The sequence below is a fragment of the Mandrillus leucophaeus genome, unplaced genomic scaffold, assembly GCF_000951045.1.
Source record: "Mandrillus leucophaeus isolate KB7577 unplaced genomic scaffold, Mleu.le_1.0 Scaffold374, whole genome shotgun sequence".
NCBI classification, from domain to species: Eukaryota; Metazoa; Chordata; class Mammalia; order Primates; family Cercopithecidae; genus Mandrillus; species Mandrillus leucophaeus.
Genome location: NW_012103965.1, coordinates 316,663 through 332,185, shown reverse-complemented (window position 1 = coordinate 332,185; position 15,523 = coordinate 316,663). Strand labels below are relative to the sequence as shown.

Sequence of the window (15,523 nt, the reverse complement as noted above, 5' to 3'; positions counted from 1 at the left end):
AAAAAAAAAAAAAAAAAAAAAAACGGGTCAGCATCTTCCAAACAATATAATGCCTGTCAGCAAGAGTAAAGGTTAAAGAAAAAGACTTTGGTTGCTTTGTCTTAGCATCATTAATACACAAGCTTCTGATATTCAGGGACATTATTAAGGCACTATCAACTCTCATAGTTTACTTTTTTCCTATTGTTCTGCATATTAGAGACTCTTACTGTTTTTGGTTGGTTCAAACTCTAAAAACATTTTTCAGATAATTGTGTAAGCATAAAATAATGTTTAGTGTAAAAATTAATGATTTAAAATTTGTATCAATTGTTATTAAGATTCAGTAGTAAGCTTAGGAAGTTTTAATTTAAAAGACATTGTATTCTATAGTAGATTGTTTTTAGTTATTTGCTGCCTTTATTCTTATTTTTTTATTTTACTTTATTTTTTTTGAGACGGAGTCTTACTTGTTGCCCAGGCAGGAGTGCAGTGGCACGATCTCAGCTCACTACAACCTCCGCCTCCCAGGTTCAAGCGATTATCCTGCCTCAGCCTCCTGAGTAGCTGGGACTACAGGTGCGCACCACCATGCCCGACTAATTTTTGTATTTTTAGTACAGACGGGGTTTCACCCTGCTGGTCAGGCTGGTCTCAATCTCCTGACCTTGTGATCTGCCTGCCTTGGCCTCCCAAAGTGCTGGGATAACAGGTGTGAGCCACCGCTCCTGGCCATTTGCTGTGTTTATTCTAAGAGGACTACATATCCCTATATGGTTTACATTCCTCCTGGTATATTCCTCCTCTACTGATGCTAAGGCCATATTACTTTGGTGAGCAGAAGTGACTAATATATGCTACCTCCAGGTGTTAGCTTTAAAAGACATCACAGCATTTGGCCGTCTCTTTTTCCTATGCCAAGAGCCTAGGATGTCCTGGCTGAGGGTCCTAGGATAAAGAAAACATGGAGCAGAGTCAGCACCAACACATGAGGATATGTATCACGAGTGAGGGCTAAACTTTTGTAAGTCATGGAGATCTGGGGACTGTTTCTGCAGCACAACCTAGTGAAAGCTAGCTTAACGTGAATTAAAAACCTACAAAATCTCAATGTATTCCCATTTGCTTCCTTCTAGAGATGGATAAAAAATGACACTGGAAGTTTTCCTGACCATTTAAACACAAAACAGAAGCTTTATTTGCATAATTGACTTCAAAACAACAATGGTTTCAACTGAAAATTCTGGTTGTGAACTCCTAATATTACTTATTTATAAGTTATATACACGTGTTACTGTATAAAAGTATATACTGTATAACAAAACACACAGAAATAGAAAATGTTAAAGTATTAGGTAAGTAAGTAAACTAACACAGAAACAAAAAACCAAATACCACATGTTCTCACTTACAAGTGGGAGCTAAACACTGGGTGCACACGGACATAAAGACAGGCTCGACATAAAGACTGGAGACTATAAGAGGGGATAAAGAGCGGGGGAAGAGTTGGAAAACTACCTGTTTGGTACTATGCTCACTACCCAGGTGATCGGTTCCATCATACCCCAACCCTCAGCATCACACAACACATTAGTGTAATAAACCTACAAACTGTCCCCTGAATCTAAAATAAAAGTTGAAAAAAGCAAAACTAAATAAATTATTAGGTAAAAAAGAAATACAGTATATGGCTTTAAAGATATTGGTTAATAGTACAAAAGCAAAAACCTTTTTTTCCTCAGGCCTTTTTTTTTGAGACGGGAGTCTCCCCTCGTTGCCCAGGCTGGAGTACAGTGGCATGATCTTGGCTCGCTGCAACCTCCGCCTCTCGGGTTCAAGGGATTGCCCTGCCTCAGCCTCCCGAGTAGCTGGGACTACAGGCACATGCCACCACACCCAGGTCATTTTTATAGTTTTAGTAGAGATGGGGTTTTGCCATGTTGGCCAGCCTGGTCTCGAACTCCTGACCTGAAGTGATCTGCCTGCCTCGGCCTCCCAAAGTGCGGGGATTACAGGTGTGAGCCACTACACTTAGCCTTCTCCCTCACTCTTGGAGGGTGAACACATCTTCATTTTAGTTTGAAGGAAGCCATTTATTTATGCTTATTTCTAATTGTAACATTAAGCTCTTAGCCTGTAGCTCTTGATATATAAACATAACAACAAACAATAACTTTGTAAGAAACCAACTAAAGAAGCAAGTACCTGCATAGCAATAGGTCCTTGGGACATCTGAGAGCTGTAATTCATTCCCATAATGCCTTGCATATTAGGCTGCATGACAGAGACCATAGGAAATCCTTGTTGCTGCATCGGCATCAGGCCTGCTGAAAACATAAAGACATTATTAAAGTCAATGTATTTTAAAGTTTATTTTCTTAAAACCATAAGTACCTAAAGGACTTGTTACTTGGCAGGAAGCAGAGTGTAATGGAAAAAGTACAGGGTCGAGTGAGACAGATATGAATATGAATTCCAACTCCGTCATTTACTTAGTTGTGTGATCTTGAACAAGTTACAAAACTTCATCTGTAAAATGAAGATAGTATCTCTTCTATGGAATTTGTATGCATACTAAAAAACAGTATGGCCTAATTGGGGTACTCAGCCTCCAAGATGGCCTCCAGTGACCTCTGTCTCCTGGTATTCATACTCGTGTGTTGTTCCATTCCATACTGAATGGGGCTGACCAGTATAACCAATAGGATACTGTGGAAATGACAGCATATAACTTTGAAGGCCAGTTATTTATTTATTTTTTTTGAGACAGAGTCTCACTCTGTCACCCAGGCTGGAGTTCAGTGGCATGATCTCAGCTCACTGCAACTTCCACTTCCTGGGTTCAAGGCTCCCAAGTAGCTGGGACTACAGGTGTCTGCTAATTTTTGTACTTTTAGTAGAGATGGGGTTTCGCCGTCTTGGTCAGGCTGGTCTTGAATTCCTGACCTCAAGTGATCCACCCGCCTCAAACTCTCAAAGTGCTAGGATTACAGGTGTGAGCCACTGCGCCTGGCCCGGAGGCTAGTTCTTAAAAGACACTGTAGTTTCCTCCTGGTTCTTTTGGATCACTCGCTCTGGAGCACGGCCACATTATGAAATACTCAATAAGACCTATGGAGAATCCATGTGGTAAGGTACTGAGGTCTTCTGCGAAAAGGCAGCATGAATTTGCCATCTATCTCAGTGAGCCACCCTGGAAGCAGCTCCATGAAACTTTCAGATGACTGCAAGCCTGGCTCATCTTCACTGCCATCTCGTAAGAGGTCTTGAGCCTGAACCACCCAGCAGAGCTACTCTTAGATTCCTGACCCACAGACACACTATGAAATAATAAAATGTTTACTTTTTAAAGTTCGGGATAATCTGTTACACAGCAGCAGATAACTAACAAAATAACAGGAGCATGAACTCTAGGAGCCAACTAGAAATGCCACATACTTCTTTGGAACCTTGGGGAATTTGCTTCTTTCTATGCCTTGGTTTCTCATTTGTAAAACTGTTTAATACTTACTATGCTCAAAGAAATGTTATTCTTCTTCCTTTTTCTTACATGAATAGGTAATATAACAGTTACCACAAAGTAGCCATCAGTATGTGCAATGGCAGAAAACTATCATGAAAGTATGATTTAGGCTAGTGTTTCCCAAACTTTTCCAAGAGCAGAGGTGAATGAATATACATCTCTTTGGGATTTTAATAAATACTAAACGCCTACCATATGCTAGGCATAGTTCTATGTGCTTGGTACACAGAAGTGAATAAAACAAAATCCTTACATAGCCTGAGCACAAATTTCATTCTAATTTTGCATTCAAACTACATCCATGTTGGTTCCACCGTAAGGAACTTTATATCAAACTGTCGATTTGAAAAATTAAAGATCTAGGAAATCATACCATGTTTATCTTACGGCTTTTGTGTACCTTCCAGGTTATCTATAACCTAGCCTAATTTCAGAAGCATGGACATCCACATTGTGGCTAACAGTTATTTGAGGTAGACCATTCACTTATTCAAGTATTTGAGGCCTACTCCATATTAGGCACTGTTCTGGGGACACAGCCATGAATAAAACCAGGTCTTCACTCTCATGGAGCTTACACTGTAATCAGGAGAGACAGACAACAAAAAAATAAGTACATGTCAGGTGGTGATAAGAGCTAGGGCCAAAAAATAATAAAGCAGGGCAAGAGGGAACGGAGTGGTTGATATTTTACATAGGGCAATCAGAAAAAGTTTCACCAACAGGGTGGTATTTCAGAAAGGTCTTCAAGAAAATAAAGAACCAAGCCATGCAGGTGTTTGGGAAGAATATTCCAGACCAAAGAACACCAAGTACAAAGATCACAAGGTGTCAGGGAGAATTAAAATACACAGATTGAAAACAGCCACCGTAAGATGTTTTCTGTCTTATTTCTTTGGACTTAAAAGTTTTATTCATTTTAATTGATTTTATTTTATTTCTGAATGGCTAACTCACATATCTGGCATAATATTTCAAGGCACAAAAGTGTACACAGTAAAAAATAGGTCTCTTTCTCTCCTCTGTCTCCTATTCAAGTACTCACGATCTTGTGGCCACCCTTGCTGTCGGTTTCTTACATATGTTTTCAGAAATGATGCACGCATAATTTAAAGCCTTCAAATGATCCAAAAGTTCATCCTAAAAACTGTTAAAAAAAATCTCCAAACCAATTCCAAATTCCCTAAGAAAAAATATCAGGCAACATTTTGAGAGCTCTTCTTGTCCAGTTCCTTTGCTTCATAGGTATATTTTTACTTGAAAATGTGTAGAAATGCAAAATAACCAACCATGATAATGAACACATAACTCTGTAATACCTTCCTAAAGAACAAAAGATCTCAAACCATTTGATCTCAATCTGGGACACATCTAATTACAGATAGCTTAAATAATGCATAAACGTGAACACGATGAAAAGAATACAACTGACCCTTGGAAAAACTTGCCTGAAACTCAACCGCCATCACTGATTATAAATGAAGACAAAGTCAGGATGAGCCACTGACCATCTGCTACTGAGCTGCTCTTTATCTTTTATCTCTACTGCTGACCTACGAGTCTCTGTTTCTCCAGCAAATCTATGACAACCAATCAACGCTGGCTTTTTAAGAAGAGCCAGTTTTCAGAAGCAGCTTGGTGTGAGGGGAGAGGGAATACATCAGAGTGGGAGAAGTGAGTGGAAAAAAAGCCAGAGAAAGGCAGATCTATTCCTTCTTCACTGTTATGTCCCAGCTGCATGGCAGCATGGGTCAAAATTATATTCCTTCACTACTATTTCCTTGAAGATAAAGCTAGAATTGATATTGGTGGGTCCTGGTCTCAGACCAAGAGAGAAGAGGTATACTTAGTACAGAAATTTCTAGGAATAGAACTGAGACTTATATGACATGGTGGCTCATGCCTGTAATCCCAGTGCTCTGGGAGGCCAAGGCAGGAGAATCGCTTGAGCCAAGGAATTTGATACCAGCCTGGGCAACATAAGGAGACCATGTCTCTACAAAATATTTAAAAATTAGCCAGGCGTGGTGGTATGCACCTGTGGTCCCAGCTAGCCGGGAAGCTGAGGTGGGAGAAATGCTTGAGCCCAGGAGGCCGAGGCTATGCAGTAAGCTATCACTGTGCCACTTGTACTCCAGCCTGGGCAAAAGAGCAAGACCCCATCTCAAAAAAATAAAATAAAAATAAAAAACCAAAACCAAACAAAATCCTGAGACTTAAATACTTTAAGCTGAATCAGAGTATGTGATCTCTTTTAATTTCAAAATTATATGTTTATAAAACATGATTATAAGATACTATCATATAGAGAAAAAATAGCAGTGTGAAACAACTAAAGATGTTCGTTTATTCATTCAACAAACATCTACAGAGAACCTATTATGTTAAATCAACATGCTGGGTGCTAGAGATAAGGCTAGATGAGCATTAGACAGACATGGCACTAACCATCTAGCAGAAGACTAGACAGAAGGAGAAAGACATCATTAAGTGAATTACAGCTCATTTCATTTTTATCACATGTTCCTTAACATTCTTGTCCTAAAAGTCTCTTTCACCTCTGAGGTTAAACAATCTATGAACGTAATGTTTATATAAGTTTGGGAGAAATGAGGAGTGACCCTTATTACTCCCAAAATTATATAATTTTTGAGAAATTTTAAGAGTAGCTGTCATATAGGTTTAAGAGTGTAGAAAATTTTACTCTATTTAGCAGCAATAGAACTTATTTTCTATTTACTTATTTAATTCCAGATTCAGAAACACAAGAGTGAAAAATAAAAGTTCAAAACTTAAACTTTCACATACCTTGAGGGGGTCTTATCCCACCTGCAACAGGAAACATGAAGCTGAAAACAGAATAAAAATACATCATAATCTTCATATGTACAAAGATTTTCAAATAACAAATGTACTTTTTTATATGGATGAAAGACTCGTAGATGGGACCTGGTGTTTATTCTGTACCACAATACTGAATTGTCTAACATCAGTAGACTGAGAGCATCCATAGGATGCATGTCACTATGTTAGTGCAGACGGAAACTTGTTGAAACAGAAGACAGAAGACCCTGAAACTAGTCCTGGCTCTGTCACTGTGTGTCCTCTCTGGATTCCAATTTCCCCATCTATAAAATGAGAGACTTCAGATTCAATTCAGTCAACATCTATTGAGTGTCAACAACATGAAATGATGGAATCTTATAAGCAAAAATACACATATGCAGGCAAATAACTATACCACAGGGTAAATGTGCTAACTGCTATAAGCGAGGTCGAAATTATTAATAGGGATGAGAAGAAAAAGATGAATTTAATCTATACCTTGAGAAGTTTTATAGAAGTAGCTCTGGAGCTGAATCTTAAAGAAAAATAGAAGCACACTATATATTTTGAGCAAAAGCTCTGAGGCAGAGATGCAGGGATGTTTGGAGAAACGAATGTAGGTTAAATGTTAACTACATGATTTAAAAGCAAGCAGATTGTACAGGGCCTTTATTTATTTTTATTTTATTTATTTATTTATTTTTGAGATAGAGTTTTGCTCTTGTTGCCCAGGCTGGAGTGCAATAGTGCGATCTTGGCTCACTGCAGCCTCCGCCTCCTGTGTTCAAGCAATTCTCCTGCTTCAGCCTCCTGAGTAGCTGGGATTACAGTTGCCCACCACCATGCCTGGCTAATTTTTTTTATTTTTAGTAGAGACAGGGTTTCACCATGTTGGCCAGGCCAGTCTCAAACTCCTGACCTCAGGTGAGCCATCGCACCAGGCCGAGGGCCTTCAAAATGTTTAATTTTATTTTTAATATTATATGAAGTTGTGAGACGTTTTATTGTTATTGTGGCAACATATACACAACATAAAATTCTATCATTTTAACCATTTTTAAGTGTATAATTCCACGGCATAATTAAGGACATTCACAATGTTGTGCAACCATTACCACTATCCATTTCCAGAACTTTTCCATCATCCCAAACAGAAACTCTGTACCCATTAAACACTAAGTCCTCACTTTACAGCATAAGAAAGCTCTCTTCTAAGGGTTAAGCTGACACCTTTTAAAAATTTTTATTATTATAATTTTTTTGTGACAGAGCTTGCTCTTCTCATCCAGGCTGGAGTGTGACGGCATGATCTCAGTTCACTGCAACCTCTCCGCCCACCAGGCTCAAGTGATTCTCCTGCCTCAGCTTCCATGTAGCTGGGACTACAGGCGAGCACTACCACACCCTGCTAATTATTGTATTTTCAGTAGAGACAAGATTTCACTATGATGGCCAGGCTGGTCTTGAACTCCTGGCCTCATGATCTGCCCGCCTCGGCCTCTCAAAGTGCTGGGGTTACAGGCGTGAGCTACCGCACTTGGCCTAGGCTCTTTTAAATAAAGGTTAAGTCTGGGCGACAGAGTGAGACTCTGTCTCAAATAAATAAATAAAGGTTAAAAAATTAAGCTCTGGCCAGGCACAGTGGCTCACGCCTGTAATCCCGGCACTTTGGGAGGTAGAGGCGGGCAGATCACCTAAGGTTGGGAGTTCGAGACCAGTCTGACCAACATGGAGAAACCCCGTCTCCACTAAAAATTCAAAATTAGCTGGGCGTGGTGGCGCATGCCTGTAATCCCAGCTACTCAGGAGGCTGAGGCAGGAGAACCGCTTGAACCCGGGAGGTGGAGGTTGTGGTGAGCTGAGATCGCACCACTGCACTCCAGCCTGGGCAACAAGAGTGAAACTCCGCATCAAAAAAAATAAATAAATAAATAAAAAATAAGCTCTGGTTGTAGATGAAATAGCCAAGGCCATGAATATATATATCCAGTAACAAAACAACTAAGGACAAACATAGAGAATTCTTTTTTATTTTTTATTTTTTTTGAGACAGAGTCTGGCTCTTTCACCCAGGCTGGAGTGCAGTGGCACCATTTCGGCCCACTGCAAGTTCTGCCTCCCGAGTTCACGCCATTCTCCCGCCTCAGCCTCCCAAGTAGCTGGGACTACAGGCACCCGCCACCATGCCTGGCTAATTTTTTGTATTTTTTAGTAGAGACAGGGTTTCACCATGTTAGCCAGGACGGTCTTGATCTCCTGACCTCATAATCCGCCCGCCTCAGCCTCCCAAAGTGCTGGGATTACAGGCGTGAGCCACTGTGCCCAGTCCTGACACTTGGAGAATTCTTACAGTGAAAACTGAGTAGGAAATGGTCATTGAGAACCAAGGGAGTCCTTATAACAGAGTTATAACTGAAGAAAGACCACATTTCAAGAAGGAAGTAGTTACCAGCGTCTAATGCTGTAGAATAGTGGTGAGAACAAAGATTAAAAAATAAATCACTGCTTTCAAAAACGGTGATCGTTGAGTGAGTTAGTTTCAACAGAGAAAGAGGAAGAGACCCTAGGGAGAAAAAATTTAAGAGACAAAATACATACTTAGTGATTGATAAGGTTTTTAAGGAAATGGGATTAACACACAAAGTAGCAAAAGGGGGCCACATGAGGGGGTGCATGTCTGTAATCCCAGGACTCCGGGAGACCAAGGCAGGCGGATCAGTTGAGGCCAGGAGTTCAAGACCAGCCTGGTCAACATGGCAAAACACCATCTTTACTAAAAATACAAAAGTTAGCCAGTTGTGGTGGCATGTGCCTGTAATCCCAGCTATCCAGGAGGCTGAGACATGAGAATTGCTTGAACCCAGGGGGCAGAGGTTGCAGTGAGCCAAGATTGCTGAGCCACTGCACTCCAGCCTGAGCAACAGAGCGAGACTCTGTTTCAAAACAAAACAAAACAAACAAACTAGCAAAACGGATCTGGTTTGAAAACGAAGTGGGACTTCTTTCTCTGAGCCTAGAAAGAAAAAGGGACAAATCAAGGAAGACTTCTGAGTGAGAAAGGCTCTTAATCTGGAAGTCAAGGATCTGAAAAGAAGGTTTCCAGATACTCTTTAGAGAATCTAGTGAATGGCTGGGCCTGGTGGCTCACACCCGTAATCCCAGCACTTTGGGAGGCCAAGGTGGGAGGATTGCTTGAGCCCATGAATTTGAGACCAGCCTTGGCAACATAGTGAGACCTCATCTCTCCAAAATAACAACAACAATAAAGAATATAAAAATTATAACAGTGATTCTTTCCCAGAAAGTTTTCAATTTACTGTGCCCAGTTCCATCAAAAGAAATCAGTATCTATGGGCATTATAGCCTTATGAAATAAATTTCTCAAATAATAAGAGATGAAAGGAGAAATTACTCGATTCATGGACTGCAGAATGGATGTTGTTTTAGCAGGCATGAGAACATTAAACTTCTTATGCATTGTCATCAGAGCTCTTGGGTGACCAGGCACATTGTCAATAAGCAGTAATATTTTCAAAAGAATCTTTTTTCTGAGCAATTGGTCTCAACAATGGGCTAAAAATACTCAGTAAACCATGCTGTAAACAGATGTGCTGTCACTGAGGCTTTGTGGTTCAATTTATGGAGTATAGGCAGAGTAGATTTAGCATACTTTTAAAAAGCCCTAACATTTTCAAAGTGGTCAATGAGCATCGGTTCAATTTAAAGTCACCAGCTGCATTAGGCCCTAACAAGAGAGTCAGCCTGTCCTTTGGCACCAGACATTGACTTCTCTTCTCTAGCTAGGAAAGTCCTAGGTTGCATCTTCGTCTGCACTGAAAATCTGGCCAGACATGGTTGCTCATGCCTGTTAATCCCAGCACTTTGGGAGGTCAAGGCAGGTCAGGAGTTCGTGACCAGCCTGGCCAACGTAGTGAAACCCCATCTCTACTAAAAATATAAAATTAGCCAGGCATGGTGGCGCGCGCCTGTAATCTCAGCCACTGGGGAGGCCTAGGCAGAAGAATCACTTGAACCTGGGAGGCGGAGGTTGCACAGAGCCAAGATTACGCCACTGCACTCCAGCCTGGGTGACAGAGTGAGACTCTGTCTAAAAAAAAAAAAAGAAAACAGAAAATCTATTGTTTAGCATAGCCACCTTCATCAATGATCTTAGCTCTTCTGAATAAGTTGCTAAAGCTTCTACATCAGCACTTGCTGCTTCACCTTGCACTTTTATGCTATGGAGACACCTTCTTTCCTTAAACTTCATAAACCGACCTGTTAGCTTCCAACTTTTCTTCTGCAGCTTCCTCACCTCTCTCAGCCTTCAGCCTTCACAGAATTGAAGAGACTAAGGATCTTGCTCCAGATTAGGCTTTGGCTTAAGGGAAAGTTAAGGGTGGTTTAATCTTCTATCCAGACCACTCACCCTTTCTCATTATCTGCAACAAAGCTGTTTCACTTTCTTAACACTTGTGTTTCCTGGAATAGGACTTTTAATTTCCTTCAAAAACTTTTCCTCTGCATTCACAACTTAGTTTAACTGGTGTAAGAGGCCTAGCTTTTGACGTACCTCAGCTTTCAACACTTAATGACTCAGCTTTATCATTTCTAGCTTCTGATTTAAAGGGAGAGATGTGCGACTCTTCCTTTCACTTGAACACTTAGAGGCCATTGTAGGGTTCGTCGGCCTAACTTCAATACTGTTATGTCTCAGGGAATATGGAGGCCCTTGGAGAGGAAGACAGGGCAACAGCTGGTAGGTGGAGCAGTCAGATTACACAAAACATTTATCCATTACGTTTGCTGGCTTATACGAGCTGGGTTTGTGGTGCTCCAAAACAATTACACCAGTAACATAAAAGACACACTGATCACAGATTACCATAACAAATAATAATAATGAAAGAGTTTGAAATATTGTGAGAATTACCAAAATGTGACAGAGACATGAAGTGAACACAGGTTGTGGAAAAATTGTGCGGATAAACTTGCTCAATGCAGGGTTGCCACAAACCTTCAATTTATAAAAAACACTGTATCTGCTAACTGCAATGAGGTATGCCTGTATTCAGTTTTTAAAGACATTACTCATATGCTAAAATTGATAAATTTAGGAGCAATGAACACATTTAAGTAATCAAGCTGTCAAGGTTTTTAAAAATCAGCCTTAAACATTTAAATTAGTCATATGGTCTAGTGGCTCAGAAGAATTGGAAACTCGTGTTATATTTTCTTTCTTCCAGCTTTGCCATAAAGTAACTGTGAAGCTCTGTGCAATCTCCTTCACCCCCTGTCTGGTTTCCCCCCTGTCAAATGAGGATGTAGAATCAAGTCTGACAAAGTCTCAGCTAAGACAATCACATAGACATAAATACATAAACAGATGTATAAAGGTTCCTTTGAAAACAAAATAAAAACAAAAGTAAGACTACTGACAAACATGACTTTGGTAAGAATTTAGCAACTCGAACTGCTAAGTGACCTATGAAAAATTTGTATTTTTCTCTGAAATGTTTAGACAACTAATATCAACATGCTTAAAGATTGGTTAGATAAGCAGCTGAGGCATTAATAAGACAGTAAAAGCTTGGCAAAAAACTGGGCAGCAAAATGACCAACAATTTAATTACAAAGGTGAAATCACTAATTCATATATTACTGATATCTCAGTATGAAAGCAGAGCTCTGTCACTTACCTATCTCATCCGTCCCTCCTTTTCAGTTACCTTTGCTACTAACCTAGATTTGACACTAGCCTTCACTTCTTAGGCCTAGACTCCTAAAGACTTCCTAATGGATCACCCCTCCTCCAGACTCTGGTTTCTAATTCATCTGATGCAGCACAAGTGACAGACATCTTTCTAAATGACGAACCATTACTCAGTAATTAAACGGTCCTTTAGCAAGATGCACTCCTGGAGTTAAAACTATGGAATGATTTCCCTGAAACTGAATTTCCTTAGTTTAAACTCAAGGCCCTCTCTAGTTTGGGCACAACTCTACTTTTCAGTTTTATAAGGAAACTAATGTTAGTTTCCTTATAAAATAATCTCACAAAACTCTTCACCACCACTCGGAGCCACAGTCATCTAGCACTGCAGGTACGTTGTTTCCTTAGTGTTCACTAGGCCTTCCCAGCTCTACAACAATCTCTTGACTGCTTCCTCTTCCTCTAATTGTAACCCAACTGAAATACCACTTCTTCGCCTTTGATGTAGCTGGAATCCACAAATATTTACAGAATGTTTTTATGTGCAAAAATGTGCTAGAAGCAGTGGAAGAAGAAAAGATGAGGAAGCCCTCTAAAAGCTTGTAAAAGATAGGAAAAAATAGACAAGTTCATAAATGATAACATTCTAGAAGAACGTGACCTCTTTTGTTCTCTTTTACTTTGTACCACAGTTATTTTGTACATTCTCCAAGGATGGGGACCATGTTTTGATGTCTTTTTAATTCATTACAGCATCAAGAACAGTACCTTACCCATGTAGGCATTCAATGACTACAGACTAATCCAGACCTTTCAACTTTTTTTTTTCTGCCTTACTTGATTTAAAAAAAAAAAAAAAAGGAATTATACTTCTCATCTCTTGGGCAAATTTTGCCATTTATACAACTCTACCATTTATTCTAAAGTAGCTCATTCAGGACACCAATCAAAAGTAGGCTAATATTAAATTTGGAAAACATTATTGTCTTTTGCTTAGCCTCTCAGAATAGAGAGAAGTATCCAAACAATACAGTCAGTTATAGTTCATGGATTTTCTCCATTAAAGGTGTAGAGAAGTTGCCTGTTCTTTTTCTTCTAATATACTTAGGTTGCCATAATGTTAGTTTCCTTATAAAATAATTTCAGGGAGGGTGGGTGGCAAAAAGAAAATTAAAAATAAAATAGCTTCAGCCTTTACCATAACTCTCTAAAAAAACATAGTATTCTTTTTCTATTGAGGATACAGCTTCTCAGTCTCAGAAAGTTGCCAATATATGTAACATGTACCATACATTTTTCAAGGTAAGGATCATTTTAACCATTTCTTTCTCTCCCATATATCGTTTACAGTTGTAGAATACAGATGTTACTACATTTACAAAGGAGGGAAATTTTAAAATCATTCTATCAAAATTCAACCCATATTCATTTAAAAAATTTGCGTCCATGGACGAATGATACTCAAATACTATAAACTAAAGGGAATAATGCACTTGAACCTGAGGTCCTCCCCACCCAAAAACCTTTTTTTTTAAGTAAATAACAATTTGGGCCTAGATATCAATTCTTCTAAGTTTACATTTTCCCAGAACTTGGTGCCATGATTAATCATATACTTGATCAAATTAATACCACCCAGGGATATTTTAGAAACTGTAATCACACATAGGAAATAGAGGATGCCGGGCGTGGTGACTCACGCCTGTAATTCCAGAACTTTGGAAGGCCGAGGTGGGCGGATCACTTGAGGCCAGGAGTTTGAGACCAGCCTGGCCAACATGGTGAAACCCCGTCTCTACTAAAAACACAGAAATCAGTTGGGCGTGGTGGAGCATGCCTGTAATCCCAGCTACTTGAGAGGCTGAGGCAGGAAAATCGCTTGAACCCGGGAGGTGGAGGTTGCACTGAGCCGGGATCGTGCCACGGCACTCCAGCCTGGGTGACAGAACGAGACTCTGTCTCAATCGATCAATCAACAAAAATTAGCTGGGCGTGGTGGCGCGCATCTGTAATCCCAGCTACTCCAGAGGCTGAGGCAGGAGAATCACCTGAACCCAGAGGCAGAGGTTGCAGTGGGTCGAGATCGCGCCGCTGCACTCTGGCCTGGGTAACAGAGCGAGACTTCCTCTCAAAAAAATAAAAAAAGAAAAAAAAAAAAAGACGAAACAAAAAAAGAAAAAAAAGAAAAGAAAACAAACACAGGGGACATTATTACATGTGTTTCTTCTCCAGCCAGAAACTGGCTTATACCAAGTATTTATTTTTTTAAAAATCCTCTAATGAAACAACGAAGAGAACAAAAGAGAAAGCAAAAAGTTTAAAAATCTTAAGTCTAAGATGTGCAGAGGAAATGAAAAATGGGGTTGCACACAGGTGGTTTATTGAACAGCCACTGCTCGTTTCCTGACATACACACAAGCACCCGCAAGAGGTGATAACTTTAAGGTCCTCACACTTTTGTAGTGTTCACGACTCCGAAATTGAAACACTGCATGGAAAAACAAAAAAAAAACAACAAAACAAAACAAAACCTAACACTTCGATTTCCAAAGATAATTTAGGATACCTCCAAATGTGTGTGCTGTATGTGTTGGTTAGTAAAACAAAATCAGACTAGGTCATTACAGAAGTGGAGTGAAAACTTCCCGGAATAAAATATTTCCTTAAATGATAATGAACCTGTCAACTTGCAAATGTACATCTCCCTTATCGTTCTGGGTAGAAGCACCACAGCCAGTTCTTGGCTGAAATGTGGCAGAGGGCAGATGTGTTTAAGGGCTGAGAGTCTGGAAGCTTTGTTCTAATAAATGCGCAACTGCTGTTTAACAGTGCATTTTCTTTGTTTTTAAATGCCTTTTTAAAAAGGAGACAGACAAGTCTTAAGAGTTAGTGTATAAGACAATAACTCTATCTCAAGACCATTACTAATTCAGAGGTCTTTAGATGTTCCTGCCGTTTGTCGCGGGTTAAGGAAATATAAAGAGGACAGGACACTCTAAAAGGGGAAGAGACAAATCGTCCACACACACACCCCCTTGGAAACAGTCATCCAGCTTTGTGAACAGATTTTTAGAGCCCTCCCTCCAACATATCTGGTTAAGTCTAGAAAGCCCAGAGAAACGGAAGACCCTGGTCGCTTCAAGGCAGCCAGGACTAGGAGCGGAGTCGGGGTTCCTGATTTACCCCGCCCCCCCCACCCCAAGAGGACCCTCATCTTCTCTCCCCTCCCACACTGGGCGCGCGCCCGCTCCCCGCTCGACCCCAGGCGGCCGGCGTCCCCAAATGAGCCCGGAACACAAGCGTCGGGCACCCGGGCTCCACACGCCCCTTTCGTCCTGGGTCCCTGGGGGATGACCCTCCTCCTGCAGCCCAGTTCCAAGGAAAAGAATCGGAGCTGGAGAAAACCGCCATAACCGCCAAGCGCCCCTCGCCGCCCCCGCGGAGGCCAGGGGGTTCCTGCCCGGTCCTTCACACCTACCTGC

The 15,523-nt window shown here is 40.5% G+C and overlaps 1 protein-coding gene across 8 annotated transcripts in view; it reads right to left on the bottom strand.

The window, feature by feature from the left end:
- SYNRG (synergin, gamma) overlaps positions 1-6,348 on the bottom strand; it is a 92,595-nt gene extending 86,247 nt beyond the window's left edge. For 7 of the 8 annotated variants that reach the window (XM_011990212.1, XM_011990206.1, XM_011990207.1 and 4 more), the window contains exons 1-2: positions 6,311-6,348; positions 2,185-2,306 (exon numbers count right to left, since the gene is read on the bottom strand). In XM_011990212.1, coding sequence (XP_011845602.1) covers positions 2,185-2,306; positions 6,311-6,347 — 159 coding nt within the window. In that variant the 5' untranslated portion in view covers position 6,348. The remainder of the gene's footprint in view (positions 1-2,184; positions 2,307-6,310) is intronic. The other variant, XM_011990210.1, reaches the window with a different exon arrangement.
- Between the last annotated feature and the right edge of the window lie 9,175 nt (positions 6,349-15,523).